Raw genomic sequence first — 13,958 nt, forward strand, 5'->3', positions numbered from 1 at the left:
ATTATTTACGAAAAAAATTTTAAAAAAAAATAAAAAAAACGGAAACCCGGACTTTCGCCCATTTTTTCCAGAAAAACCTGGGAGGATCCGCCTGAAATTTCCGGATCCTCCTTGGTTTTTCCGGACATTTTAGGCGGAAGTAGGGATCCGCCTAAAATTTCCGGAATAACCGAGAAGGATCCGGAAATTTCAGGCGGATCCTCCCAGGTATTTCCGGAAAATCTGGGCGGAAGCCTGGGTTTTCCGAATTTTTTTTTTACTACCTCCGTTTCATGTTTTTTGCAACTTTGGAATATTTTATATCTCACAAATAATGTCCAAAGTTGCAAAAAACATGAAACGGAGGTTGTAAAAAAAATTGCAGTTTGCCTGTTCGTCGTCGCCGCCTACTCCGCCGCTGCCCAATCCTCTACCACCACCGTATGTAAACCTGATGCGCCTTGGATCTGCCATCGATTAAGTCACCTCCTTGGTGGCTGTTGTTGGTCGTTGGTGGTGGTGTATGTGTGATGGTTTTTTTTTCAGATTTTAATTAAATTAATTTAATTTTTTAAATTTTTAGAGAGATAAAATGAGAGTGAATGAGAGTTTGATAGTGAGGGTAGAGAGTGAAATGTGAGTGCCGTGGAGTGAGTCGTGAGTTTATATGCTAGGGGTAAAAATGAAAATCCCTTATAAAAATGCGAGTGTTACCTTGTAAAATGAGCGACGTTTAACAACACCCAAAAATTTCTGTCTTGTTAATTATCGAAGCAAGTAAATACATTCTCAAAATTTAGTAGACATGATTTGGATTTTTAAAGAGTAACTGAAGTGCAACATAATGCTCAACAATCTTCAAAATCAGGCTCTTCTGAACAAACAGTATTTTTTGGCATGAGAAAGCATCTCCATGAAGTTGGAAGAACCTAAATATAACTGATAATTACTGAAATGAATCAGATTCCATCAAAATTGCAGAATAAGAAGCTAACATTAGAAGGAAACAGTACAATGATGCGAATCAAATCTCACATAGTATTAGAAATCAGTCATACAAACATGTGCACACCTTCTTATCGCAAACCTCGATGATAAAACTCAGGTTGGTGAAAAGTGAAAACAATAATGAGATTATAATGTACATATACAAAATTAAATATACCCTTCTATATATTTCACAAACAAACTCACACTCCATTAAATGATCTAGTAAGCCTAAGTGTAAAGGTACAAGGTTCAGTGCAAATGGAAAGCTTCTTGAGCCTTGATTTCGGCTACACCAAAGATCCATTCTTGTTGCATTAGTTCATACGACTCCTTGCAGCACCTTTTCACCTTTGCCATTTCCTCTCTGTGAAAAGGAAAGGAACTACACAGTTAATTAACTCAAGTTCTCTCTTTCTATGTCTCAAAGAACTACATAGCAAACATCAAGGGACTAGAGGAAAAACTAGCTAGCTATATGCAAAAACGAAGTCTGATAAGGAAAAGAAAAGTGAAGCAGGTGTAAATGCAATGCAAAAAATAATTATAAACATAGGATCAGCTAAATCTTAACATTGGATTTACAGTAGATCAACCTAATCATAAGTCATTCCTTCTAAGATTGCAAACATCAGCAAGGTGTTGGAGCTTTAATTAAGGTTATTGACCCGTGTTTTTTAATTTTAGGAATAGTTCACATCATTCATTCTTTAGTAAGGTAAAAAGCATTTGAAGTTCCACTGATAAATCTGAATCAGAAAGAGGGGTTTGCTGTAATTCTTTCTCAGACAAATATTTAACTTCACATCAAGAAACAGTTTTTTCAACAGGTTAAAGAGCAGGAAAGAAAACATGAACGGACTTTATCTATCACAAAATTACTTCATTGACTGGACTACACTATTGGACTGGTAAAGTTGCATCATTCAGCAAGTAAAATATTATGTTAAACCTTGTGAATTGTATCACGCGAGTTTAGTTTATACCCTTTATTAGATGTCTAAAGATTTTCCTACTTTTTACTTCGCCTCCGCTTTACTAATTTCAGTGTGGTAAGGAAAAAGCATCATACATTGGATATCATCAGGGTCAATAGAGGTCCCAGAAGGCCAGAAAGGTTGAGGGTTCAACACAGTGTGTTAGACATGTATGAAACTTACATTGGATATCATCAGGGTCAATAGATCATAAGCATATTTTATAATCTTTGAAAAGCTAGTCTCTTGATGGAGAAGAATCCAATTTAATCTCATCACCTAAAAGGATTTAGAAATTACCGTTAGAAGGATAGGAACCATTAGCTTTTGCACTCTGTGGCGCTGATCGGTTAATATGAGGAGACCCTTGCCTGCCAGTTGCAGGTAGTGAATGCCTTTTCTTAGAGTAATCCATTTTATCATGGACATCTGGGCTTGATCTAGGGGAAGAACTAGCCTTGGCTCTGGCAGATTCTGTAGCTTGCATATAGCTTGGCAGACGACTACTACTATCTTTGGCCTCCTGATCTGCAATGTCAGATTTTGTTGAACCAAAAGAATTTCTTCTCTTTGCACTTTTGTGATCCTTGGGCAAATTCTCAGTACTACTTCTTGCACCCGAGTCCACATTTGTGTTTAATGGAGACCTTTTTTCTGCAGATGGAGGATTACGTTTTTTGTTGGATCCATGCCTTTCAATCTTGTTCCTTTTACCTTTTACTGAGGCTTGGCTGGAAGGTGTTCCCTGAGATTCTGAGACTGTCTTATGGCTTTGAGGTGAAGCTTCAGGTGACAATTTGTATGTTTGACGACCTGTTGAAGGTTCATGCTCCATGTGCACACTACATCCATTTTCTTGATGATTCTGCTTCACAGTTGAGGAGTCTGTGTTGGTCTCAGAACTCACAGGTGCAATATCAGACTGCACATCAGATTCCTTTGTCTCGAGTATTTGATCCACCTGTGGGCTAGCCTCAACGGCTACTGGATCAACTAATACACCATTGCTCCCATTAACTTCTCCCTGCTCAGTCAAAGTAGAAGGTACATCAGTCACACAATTACTCAGCATGGCATCATCTTGCTTCTCTATGCCAGACAGACAAGATGTCTCCTCCAAAAACCGGACTTCTGGCAAAGCTTCTGCATTCTCCATATCTGATCTATCAGGAGAGTCAAGAGTGGAAGAAATTGAGAGTTCAGTTCCACATTCAGATCTAGCAACATTAATCCGAGGATCCAAAGTTTCAGAAGCCTCAACATCACTAGATTTATTACGTTTCTTGACACCTTCAAGGGAAGGAGCTAAGTTGACATAGGGTTCAGGTTCAACATCTTGATCAGACAAAACATTTAATTTTTCTGAGTTTCCAGATGAAGTCAATTCTTCAAACTTTGAGTGAGCAGCAATGAACGCAGGATTACTTGACTTCCTTGATCCGTATACAAACTTCTTTCCCTCATCATTCAGCTCTGAAGTTGCTGAACGCTTAATAGAAAGTTTAGGCTGTTGGATCTCAGTGGCTAGTGTGGCAGATATATCATCAAGAACAGGCTCTGCTTTTGTGTGTGTGATTTCTAATGCACTAGACTCGATCTCAGCAGAAGCCAAATCTTCATAAAGTGTGTCTTGCTTTTGCAGATGAGATTGCTCTATCATGAAGTCTGTTGACAAAGGACAACCTGAGCAGGTATCACCAATCGTAACATCATCAGCAATATCTTCAGTTTCAACCGATTCTTCCCTATCCCTCATACTGAAACTTGAATCTAACGAGTCACAAAAGACCGGTGGCAAAGGCTTATCATCTGCTTGCAAAGCACTTTTCTGAGCCTCGTTCAAATTGTCTGGTTCCTCACTAGGTTCTAATTTTTCAGCAGCTTCAGATGTTGAGACGTCCATCCATCTCTCCAACCAACTCCAGGCTGAATTAGGCTTCATAGGATCACATCTAATATTTAGAGATTTGGGCTTTGGCGTTGACTCCAACAACTAAACAATAACAACAATTGACCCCAATTAGACAAAAAACTTGTTTCAAGTTTCAATGTAGGAAACAAAGGGTGGCCCAAGTTGCCAAAAAAAAAAAAAAAAACCGCTTACCTGACGGGTAAAACTATTTTGGAGCAGCTTCACAATGGAAAATTGAGCATCATTTGGTTTAGTTTTCTGGCCCTGAAACAAAGTGAAATAGGTTAGAACAGACACTTTAATCCTACTGTACAAGTGATAAAAGATACTTTATTTGATTTAATAGTGTTCATGTATTTATTAACAAAAATTTAGATAAGGATACACTGCCTATGATGCAAAAAGGGTAGTATACTCCGCCAACACAGCATTGCAATAGAAGTTACTCCGTATGAATGAAAGCTTGGACATACAAATAGTATTATACGAAAGGAAAATAATGGCTTCACATCAGCATAAGCTGCAACGTCCTTGTTAATTTGTTATGCTTGATTTATTAAGCTAAAAAATTTTAAATACAACAGGATTCTCTATTCCACAAGGTAAAGGATAACAGATGCCAAATAAATACCTAACATTACACTCCAACAAAATTCTTCAGTCATCATTCATCAACATGTCATAGGACAACAGCACGTATGTTATATTGGACAGCAGACAAAATTGAGCCCAAAACCAAATGGATATAATAAACATATAGCGCTAACTATGTTCTTCCATATGTCTTAAATAAATTAATATAAAAACATATTGTACTTTGCAAGCAGCCAAGCACTAGTCATATGCTGATAACTAGGCCAATAAATCTCTCAAAACCTTATGTTTTGTCACCATTTATTTATATACGAAGCACAATCTTATACATCGAAATATATAACCATAAAGGGATAACAGTGGGTATGCAGTAACCAGTAGAATAGTGCATTACCAATGACTTTGAACTGCGAGCGCGAACATGGGATTGAACCTTGACGATTGTTTTGATGCAATGTAGAGTTTCTACAGCATTTCTCCGCACCAAATGTCCACGAATAACAGCTTGAAGTTTAACAGCACTCTTTAACTGGACAAAAGTTCTTCGAGCCTGACAAATAAAATTTGAAAAGATCATCAAAATATGTTGGTCTGGAAAATCAACCCATAAAAATATCTGCATGAGCAATAAATAATTACCAGGAACCCTCTCACAGCTGTTTGAATAATAATAGCCACAGGTTCATCCATAATTAAACTGCCATCACGAACAGTTTCTGAAGTCGCCTCTGACTCAGACAATTTAGGTTCATCAGACTTAATGCTTGAATCTTTTGTTTCAGAAGATTCACTAGCTATACTTGATTCATCGGATGTATCATTGCTTTCATTTTCTGAAACATCAACAGCCTCAACCACTTTGTATTCAGCTGAAGTTTCCTTGTTATCATGTTGTGAACCAACAACAGCATCAGCCATTTCAGATTCAGCTGATATTTCCTTGCTATCATATTCTGAAACAACAGCAGCATCAGCCATTTTGGATTCAGCTGATGTTTCCTTTCTATCATGTTCTGAAACAACAGCAGCATCAGCCATATTAGATTCAGCTGACGTTTCCTTGCTATCATATTCTGAAACAACAACAGCATCAGCCATTTTGGATTCAGCTGATGTTTCCTTGCTATCAAATTCGGAAACAACAGCAGCATCAGCCACCTTGTATTCGGCAGATGTTTTATTGCTAACACTTTGAAAAGCATCCTGATCCTGAATAACTTTTGACTCTTCCCGTGTTGAACCATTTTCTGAAGTGACCACCACCAGTGATGTTTTCAATTCATTATCATTTTCTGAAGCAACAACTGCTTTACTAATTTCATCAACTGGTCTTGGCAATTGTGGCTTCTCATCAGCACTTGTAGGCTTAACTGGAGCTTGAAAATTTATACTACCAACTTGTGGGGTTTCTTTTTCAGGTAAAGTGGTAGTTTCCGAATTGACATTGTTGCCTAGCACCCGATGTCTCCCAGATCTTTTCCTGAAACTCCATCCGCGTTTATCATTTGGTGTCTTTGCCTGTAAGTTCAGGTGCCAATATTTAAGACAATGTACAGAAGCAACAATATAGCAACCAACTACCACAAAAATGAATTAACAGTAATTAAAAAAAAATGAGACTTCAAAAGAATTAACATTCATGAAGGTAATAACCCTGTTATTATACCGTGCCATGTCAAAACTACATTGTAGAATGTAAGGTTATATAAGAAATGGAAACATCCACAGGAATAAAAGCCTACAATATCCCCTTCCAGTTTGGTATCTTAGCACCATCTAGAGAATGCTTATTTTGTTCTAGTTTGGCGCAAGTTGAAATTTTAATATTTATTTTCCTTACTCCTATCTAAATTCAATGTGTCCACTCTTTTCAACTTAGATCCATGAATCTCATTACCAGAATCATTCTAAAACTATAACACTGTCTATCATGAATCTCATTTTCAACTTAGATCCATTTCATTGAATGAGATTTATCCAGAAAAATCCATAGAGCATGCCTTGCCTTAGAGGATATCAGGGAGTTATGCAACAGTTAATTCAACAATTCATAAGTCCTATATTCAATTGATCATAAAGTCACCCAAACGCAAAAAAAAATTCTCATTCAAATGACATTTGTAAGGAAAAAAAAAACATCATCGATCACGTCTTGCAGATTATCAAAGGGGACTATTCTCTACCTATTCCCAAAGCGGGGCTAAATTCCACTCTAAGAAACTGCTGTGGAAGCAAGACAAAGAATTATTATCCTACTTTTAAGGAGAGACTGACAGCTTATACATTGAAAGAGTAATAGGTTACCATTCTAGTTGAAGTCCATGGTGGTGTTTGGTAAAGAGTAGATAGGAAAAGAGTAAATTCAACCCCAAATAGTAGATTTGCCTAGTCAATCTAGTATTTGGTATTGTTTGGTAAAAAGACGATATGGCGGGGTGTCTACTTTTTTCAATATGTGAATAAGAGGATCTTATTGAAGAGTGGACATGCTTTAAAATTAATATACCTCCTTGCCAAAAATAAATAAATAAATAAATCTAATATAGTCTGCTAATTCAATTAGTTATTTGATATCGGCTGTAATTGCCAAACGAGGCATATCAATTTTTCTGCCCCTGCTAATAAAACAATGTTAACAGCTCTTAGGTCTAAGACAGAAAGATGGAACCACTTGTTAGTCAATCTATGAAGGGATTAGAAATAAAAATTCTCAGGAAATGCTCTACTTTATTGTACTTTTCATGTTTGGTACAGCATCGCTTTCATAAGGAATAATTCACCAAAAAACTCTCAATATGATCTTGACACACAAAAAAAAAATTAAAATTTACACAATACAGCATGGACAAAGGAGAATCAAACACCAGCTTATGATTCTTTGACTCCCGACACTATATGAGACTACCACATTTCAATTTATCTTTATTAAAGAGATGCAGGACAATCTAGATTTTTAACAAACTCCCGAGAAGTAGTTTTATGAAGAAACTCCCGGGAAGTAGTTAATAGAGTTTTATGTCAAAATTTGATAGTGTTGAGATACAATGAATGAAAAATCAAGCAAACAATGGACTATCATTGCTTAACTGTGAGGAATGGACAACCATAACTAATGAGGGGACAATGTCACAAGAATTGGGCTACATATTGCAAATACGACGGTCCCACTACATGCGTTCCCTTCTCTTTGATCTTATCTTTGATTGCTTTTTATGAAATCGCACCAGGAGCTAATGTCCCTAGGTGCTCTAATTCGAAACACAAATTCTCCTACACAAACAAGGGCAACAATACTCTATACTGTCCTTACCAATCAACCAATTGCGAATATCAAGTAAGCAAACGACCGACATGACATCTGATAGAGTATAAAACATATTCTTGGACCTCAACCATCAGCTCAAGCTTTTGGTTGAGTTGGTCACTTTTTAAAGAAAATATTATTCAGATCCAAAAATAGCAATTGTTTTCTTTCACTTAATAACTGGTATCAAAATCAATGACCTTCAAAGTTCAAACTTCCCAAAATAGATATTTTTTTTACTCAATAATTGCCCAAAATCATGTTTAACTCATTGATTTTCTTTTTTTGGATCTGAAGTTCTAAACTATGTGATCAGATCTTACATCAACACAACTAAATCAGAACTAATAGCATTACTCACCGTTTTTTTTATATAAAAATCAATAAAAAAAAAATTAATCACCTTGAATATTAATACTTGATTAATTAATAAAACTAAACACTGGTTAAATTCAACTCCTGATTTATTCAAAAATTACAGCTTTAAACACTGATCGCACCAAATTACTAATCATCTAAAAACAAAAACTAATCTTTTTTAAAAAAATTAAAAAAAAAAAACAGCCAATGCAAATTCAAGCTCTGACAAACAAAAAAAAACTGCATATTATTAATTAAATTAAATTTTTGGAGTTATGCAAAGCTTAAAAATCCCAAAATAATTTATAAACAAAATTTAAATAGAAAAAGAACCTCAGAAGAAGAATGAACATCATCATTCTCGGCCGCATCGCCACCACATACAATGATCTTCAAACAAGAAGACGAAGATGACTTCCCCATTTTTCTCTCTTTTATAAAAGTTTCGAGTCGTGTCGAGTCGAATGGAAAGAAACCGAGAAAGTAGTAGTGGTACTATAGCAACATAGCATTAGGAATCTACAAAAGGAGGTGAAAGAAGCATTGGTTATTATTGGGAATTGGAATTGAAGGGAAACATACAAGAAATCAATAATAATCAAGGATTGAGTTGAGTGAGACGAGACTAATACTATAGTCGGAAGACTAGGCAACACTATTAAAGCACCTGTTATTAGATTACAACACGGATCTCAACGTTTCTCCTTAAATCTAGCTTTCTTTTTTATCTTTCGATTCCGTTTTTTTTCTTTTTCTATTCACTGACTAGTCTCTTTTACCTTTTTTTTTTTTAATTATACAAATACTCTGTAATTATCGCCTTTATTTTCAAAAAAATTGTCCATTTTTTTTTTTTAAACTACGTAGTTTTGGACTATAAATCTCAAAATATGACCACGAATCCTTATGGTAGTTATAATGATGCTCATTTGATAAACACTCTTACCTCAAATTTTAGAGATTTGGATTTAAATCTTACCAAGGTAATTGGGATAGAGATTCTTTTATCCTTCCTGCCTCCCTTCTACTCCCAAGTGTGTGGTTCACAAATATTAAATGGATTAAAAAAATCGTGAAGATTGGTGTCTGATCTAGATCTATCATATGGTTAAAAAATTATGAAGTTACTCGTATAGTGTTATAGAAATTACTTTTAGAGTTTACTTAGTATTCCATAATATATAGTTACTTTACTACTGAAGTAGTATTATAGGCCTATAGGATTACTCAGTTTTTTTTTGGTGTTTAGAGAGTCATAAGGGTAGAGGTGACTGGGTGAGAATCTTAACTCTACTTTGTATTTTACTTTTTTGAAGGATACTTTGTATTTTACTTTTTTCTTTGAGGAAATACTTTGGACTTGTTTAAATTTATTAAACTGAACTAATTGGAGCTGAACTGAGTTAAACTGAATATTTTATAAGAGAAAGAAATTAGGAACTGAACTGATTAGAGTTTAAGTGAATTGAAAATAAGCTGAAAAAGCTTAAGTGAATTGAAAATAAGCTGAAAAGAACAGGCCCTTTGTGTATTTTACTTAGGAGTAGTTTTCTAGTATTTATTTATGGGTAATGTTATATGTAGCCTTAAGGGTTATATATAAACACTAAATATACTCTTGGAAGTTATATAAAGTTAGATATTCATGACAAAAACACGCGTAAATCAGTGTAATTAGTGTTTATATTTTCATGATTTCTCAACTTTTTATGATTTTCAAGTGTAAATTTAATGTTTATATGTATCCTTAAGGGATATGTATACATTTTTTTAAATTTATTTATTTATTTATGTTGAAAATTACTTCGTTTTTAATTAGTGTAGATAAGTTTGGAGTTATTATTTTTTTAATTTATAGCTACGGTGATAAACCGTTACGATACGGAGTACAAAACAGGAGAGAGAATAAAAAAAAAGAAAGAAAGGTGTCAGATATCTTGTGCTCACTAACTTTTTTTATTTGGTGGTACCAGTAACAGGTGAGGCTATAAATGACTAGAATACCGTAGTGTAACAGTACTCAATACAACTCCAACTCTGTTTTCATTATTACGCATGCATCAAACGGTTACCTATCTTACCATTTCATACCTCAACTAATACCTCCTTTACATATTAATTGTAACTTTGGGTATTATTTGTAAGAGATAAAATATTCTAAATTTGTAACTAATATGTAACGGAGGTAGTAAATTAAAAAAAAAAAAAAAGTGAAGATCAATTCATTAGTTAAGGCCTCAATTAGGATTTGTTCTCTTTAATTAAGGCCAGGTTCTTAAGGCTTCGAGTAGCATTACTTTCACCAGCAACTTTTTGGTGTAGCAACCAGCAGGCCATACCGTGTGGCAGGGGTCATCCGAGTTATTTTATTAAGGGTTACCCAAGTTATTCAGTCAGGGTTACTCAAGTTACTCGGTCATGGATTACTTAAGGGTTTCGAACAGAGGTTACTCGGTCAGGGGTTACTTGAGGATTTTGAACAGGGGTTACTCGATAGGTTTACTCGGTCAAGGATTACTTGAGGAGTTAATCGGTCAGGAGTTATTTAAGGAGTTCAGTCAGGGGTTACTTGATCAAGGGTTCAGTTAGGGATTACTTAAGGAGTTACTCAGATAGGGGTTACTAGAGGGGTTACTCGGTCAGGGATTACTCGAGAGGTTCGGTCATGAATTACTCAAGGGGTTACTCGGCAGGGGTTACTTGAGGGGCTACTCAGTCAGGAGTAACTAAAGTAACCCCTAACCGGGTTACTTGAGTAACTCCGGCAACTTGAGTAACCTTTGTCGCACGATACAACAGGCCGCATAAAAATGTTGTGTACTTTCAATTATTATATAGGAAAAATCATTTTTATGGTTTTTAAACTTTGAACTTTAGATATGACTTTATAAGTTCATATTTGTTAATAAGATAATTTTTATTAAGTTTAAATAAGATCAAATAAATTCTAAAAATCATGTGAGTTGAATAGAAATGAAGTTGGTTAATAAAACAAAATATAAGTTATATACTAATAAGTTTAAATAAATTTAGCTAAGTTCAAGAAAATGGGTTTAAATAAATTTTAATAAAAGTTAATAAATTACAACTAAAATAAGTTTTAATGACATCTAAAAAGTTTTGATAAGTTAAATAAAAAAAATAAGTTTATATTGAGATCAAACCTTAATTAACTCATACTACATCATCTTAATTTAGGTGAACACAATATGAGTAGGTTCATGGGAAGTATAAGTTAACTTGAAATTTCCCTTATTGATGAAAAATAAGTTAATGCCAATTGATTTTAAGGTTAATAAGTTACATTAGCTGATTTTTCACTATAACTTAAATTATATAATTGTAAAAGTTATAAAGTTGATGATTTTTAAAATATACTGAATGAGACAAAATAATCCCAATTTTACCAGTTTTTTTTTTGGGAAAAATAAAAAAGAAAAATCCAACCTTTGCACTTTTTCAATCCAACCTTTAATTTATTCCTCAAAAATCCAGCCTTTATACCCCTCCTTCCCCAATAGGTCCATTACCTTTTAAAACAGGTAAACTTCTTAGTTTTCTTAATCTAGCCAGTGTTATTCCTCCATTTATTACCATTGCAGGTTAGTTAATACCCCCATTTATTCCCCTACTTCTTCCCTCTTCAAAAGCCTTGCCTTCTCCTCTATTTTCTTCATCTCTTTCATTTCCATATAAGGCAATTCGAATTTCTTTCTTTTCTTTCACAAAAATGGCAAGTCATCTGTCAATTGGCTCTGGTTCCTCTAGGTCTAAGTCTAAGGGAAATTCTTCCCCTGCAAAATTGGTATGCTACCACAACGAGATTACGCCATTGAGGATTGTTCGCTACGATGGTCCAACGAAGGGGAAGCGGTTTTATGGTTGTTCGTACTGGCCTGTAAGTGTGTGATGGCTCAAGTAATTTTTATGTGCTAATTTTATTTTTTGATTGCATGTTCAATTTGGGGTTTTAATTTGATTAATTTGTAGGAGCAGAGAACTTGCGGGTTCTTCAAATGGGTTGATGAGGTTGATGGCGTTCGTGAGCTGCAACACATTGTTGTTAAGGAGGAAACAATCTCTAACCTTGAGCATCAAGTGGACATGTTGAAGCAAGAGATGGATCTGATGAGGGACAAAGTGAAGAAGTTGAAGGAAAAAAAGGAGAAATTGTTCGAGGAGGTTGAAGAGATGGGTATCGCTACAACTGAGACTATGTACGAGCTGAAGGAGAGAAACACTGACACGAGGCTCATGCTGAATTTAGTGTTTTCTTGGGCTTTTTTCACTCTGGTGCTTATGCTTAAGTAGTTTTAGGGGTGGTGTAGTATTTTGGGGGGGGGGGGGTTTGGATGTTGTTGCAGGTTTTTGGGTATGAATTAGTAGGGTTTGGTGGATGTATCTGATTTTGGGGAGGTTTAAGTTGTAGTTGTTGTTGCTGACTTTTGCTGTTGATATGATGCAAGTAGTAGTACTACAGGTTGATGCTTCTGTTGGGATGTTTGTACTAGTTGTAGCAGATTATACTTGGCAAAAAAAAAAGTTTCTTTCGTTAGTATGGTCAATGTGGACCTATTAGGTGATTATAATTGTATATGTTGGGCAACTGATTTTAATGGAATGAATACATTATATTGCTTTACTTGAATTGTGCTTTGTGTATGTAAATGTTGGAAGAAAAGAAGGTACAATGAAAATAAAAGCATCATAGATTTAACTTGGAGGACAATTACAATAAGAAATCCAAATCCATACAATAATACCACATTCTAATGTAAATAAAATTGTCTCCAAAACAGATTACAACTACAACTCTTTCAATTTAAAACTTATTCAACTAAAGTAATCTAGGAAGTTGAGCCTTGGGTGAAGTTGTATGAAAAGGTTGTTGTTGTTACATTGCCTTCCTTTGGGGCTGCACTTCTATCAACCTGTACATCAAAAGCAACAGAACCAAACTTAGTAAAGTAGGCAACCAAAAAAAAATATTAAAAGAGGAAATACATCTAATCAACACCGACAGATATAGCTTACATAAGATCTTCCATCTTATGTAACAAAGATCTCATAGCCCTCAGGAGCCCTCTGGAGCCCTCTGTCCCTTTCCTCTTCCACCCCTTGAACCTCTTCCACCCCTGCCACCTCTTCCACCACCGGTATTTCCCCTTCCTCTTGTACACTCAACTGCTGCACTGGTAGTAGGATCCCTTCCCCTGCCACCATCCTTTCTTGGCCTGCCCCTTCCCCTTGTTGCTCCACTGGTGCTTGCTCCCCTACTGCCTCCTATGACCCTACCACCTTTACCAATCCTTGAAGGCTCTGCAGTAGCAGTGAGGTGGGAAGGTGCAACAGACTGTGTTGGTTGGGCAGCCTGAACTGCACGCTCTTTTCTAGGCCTACCCATTGGTTTCTTTGTTGGGGGTTCTTGTGGCAAAGTTGTGCCTTTATTAGGGCAACTTCTCTTGTTATGACCCCTTGAATTACACACACCACATGTCATTTTCATTCCATGTCTGGTTAGTTTTCCTGGTTTCTTAGGGTCTTCAAAAGGGTCTTTCCTCCTATTTTTTCTAGGTCTACCTAGGCCTATCTTGATTGGAGGGGGATCCACAACTATGTCAGACATAGGCCAGTGCCTCTCACCCTCTAATGGTGGTATGGAGTTCTCATATGCTTTCAGGTAAGTCTCTTTCTTGTAGCATTCATCCACATAATCCTCTGCATTCTTGTGCAAAAAGAAAATGGCAGCCACAACATGACATCAAGGTATTCTACACATATTCCACTTCCTACATGTGCATGTCTTCTTTTCTGAATCAACAGAACATGTATCCAACCTGTAGCT

At 35.6% G+C, this 13,958-nt stretch overlaps 1 protein-coding gene across 1 annotated transcript; it reads right to left on the bottom strand.

Annotated features, from left to right (window-relative positions):
- Window positions 1-984: 984 nt before the first annotated feature.
- Window positions 985-8,762, bottom strand: LOC145592415 (protein IQ-DOMAIN 32-like). The gene is made up of 6 exons (XM_081648866.1): window positions 8,447-8,762; window positions 5,089-5,967; window positions 4,844-4,999; window positions 4,048-4,119; window positions 2,244-3,936; window positions 985-1,333 (listed from the first exon to the last, which is right to left on the bottom strand). The coding sequence occupies exons 1-6, from the start codon at window positions 8,534-8,536 to the stop codon at window positions 1,314-1,316; spliced, it is 2,910 nt and encodes a 969-aa protein (XP_081504992.1). The 5' UTR covers window positions 8,537-8,762; the 3' UTR covers window positions 985-1,313.
- Window positions 8,763-13,958: the final 5,196 nt, after the last annotated feature.

The sequence above is a fragment of the Chenopodium album genome, chromosome 18 (genome assembly GCF_948465745.1).
Source record: "Chenopodium album chromosome 18, dcCheAlbu1.1, whole genome shotgun sequence".
NCBI classification, from domain to species: Eukaryota; Viridiplantae; Streptophyta; class Magnoliopsida; order Caryophyllales; family Amaranthaceae; genus Chenopodium; species Chenopodium album.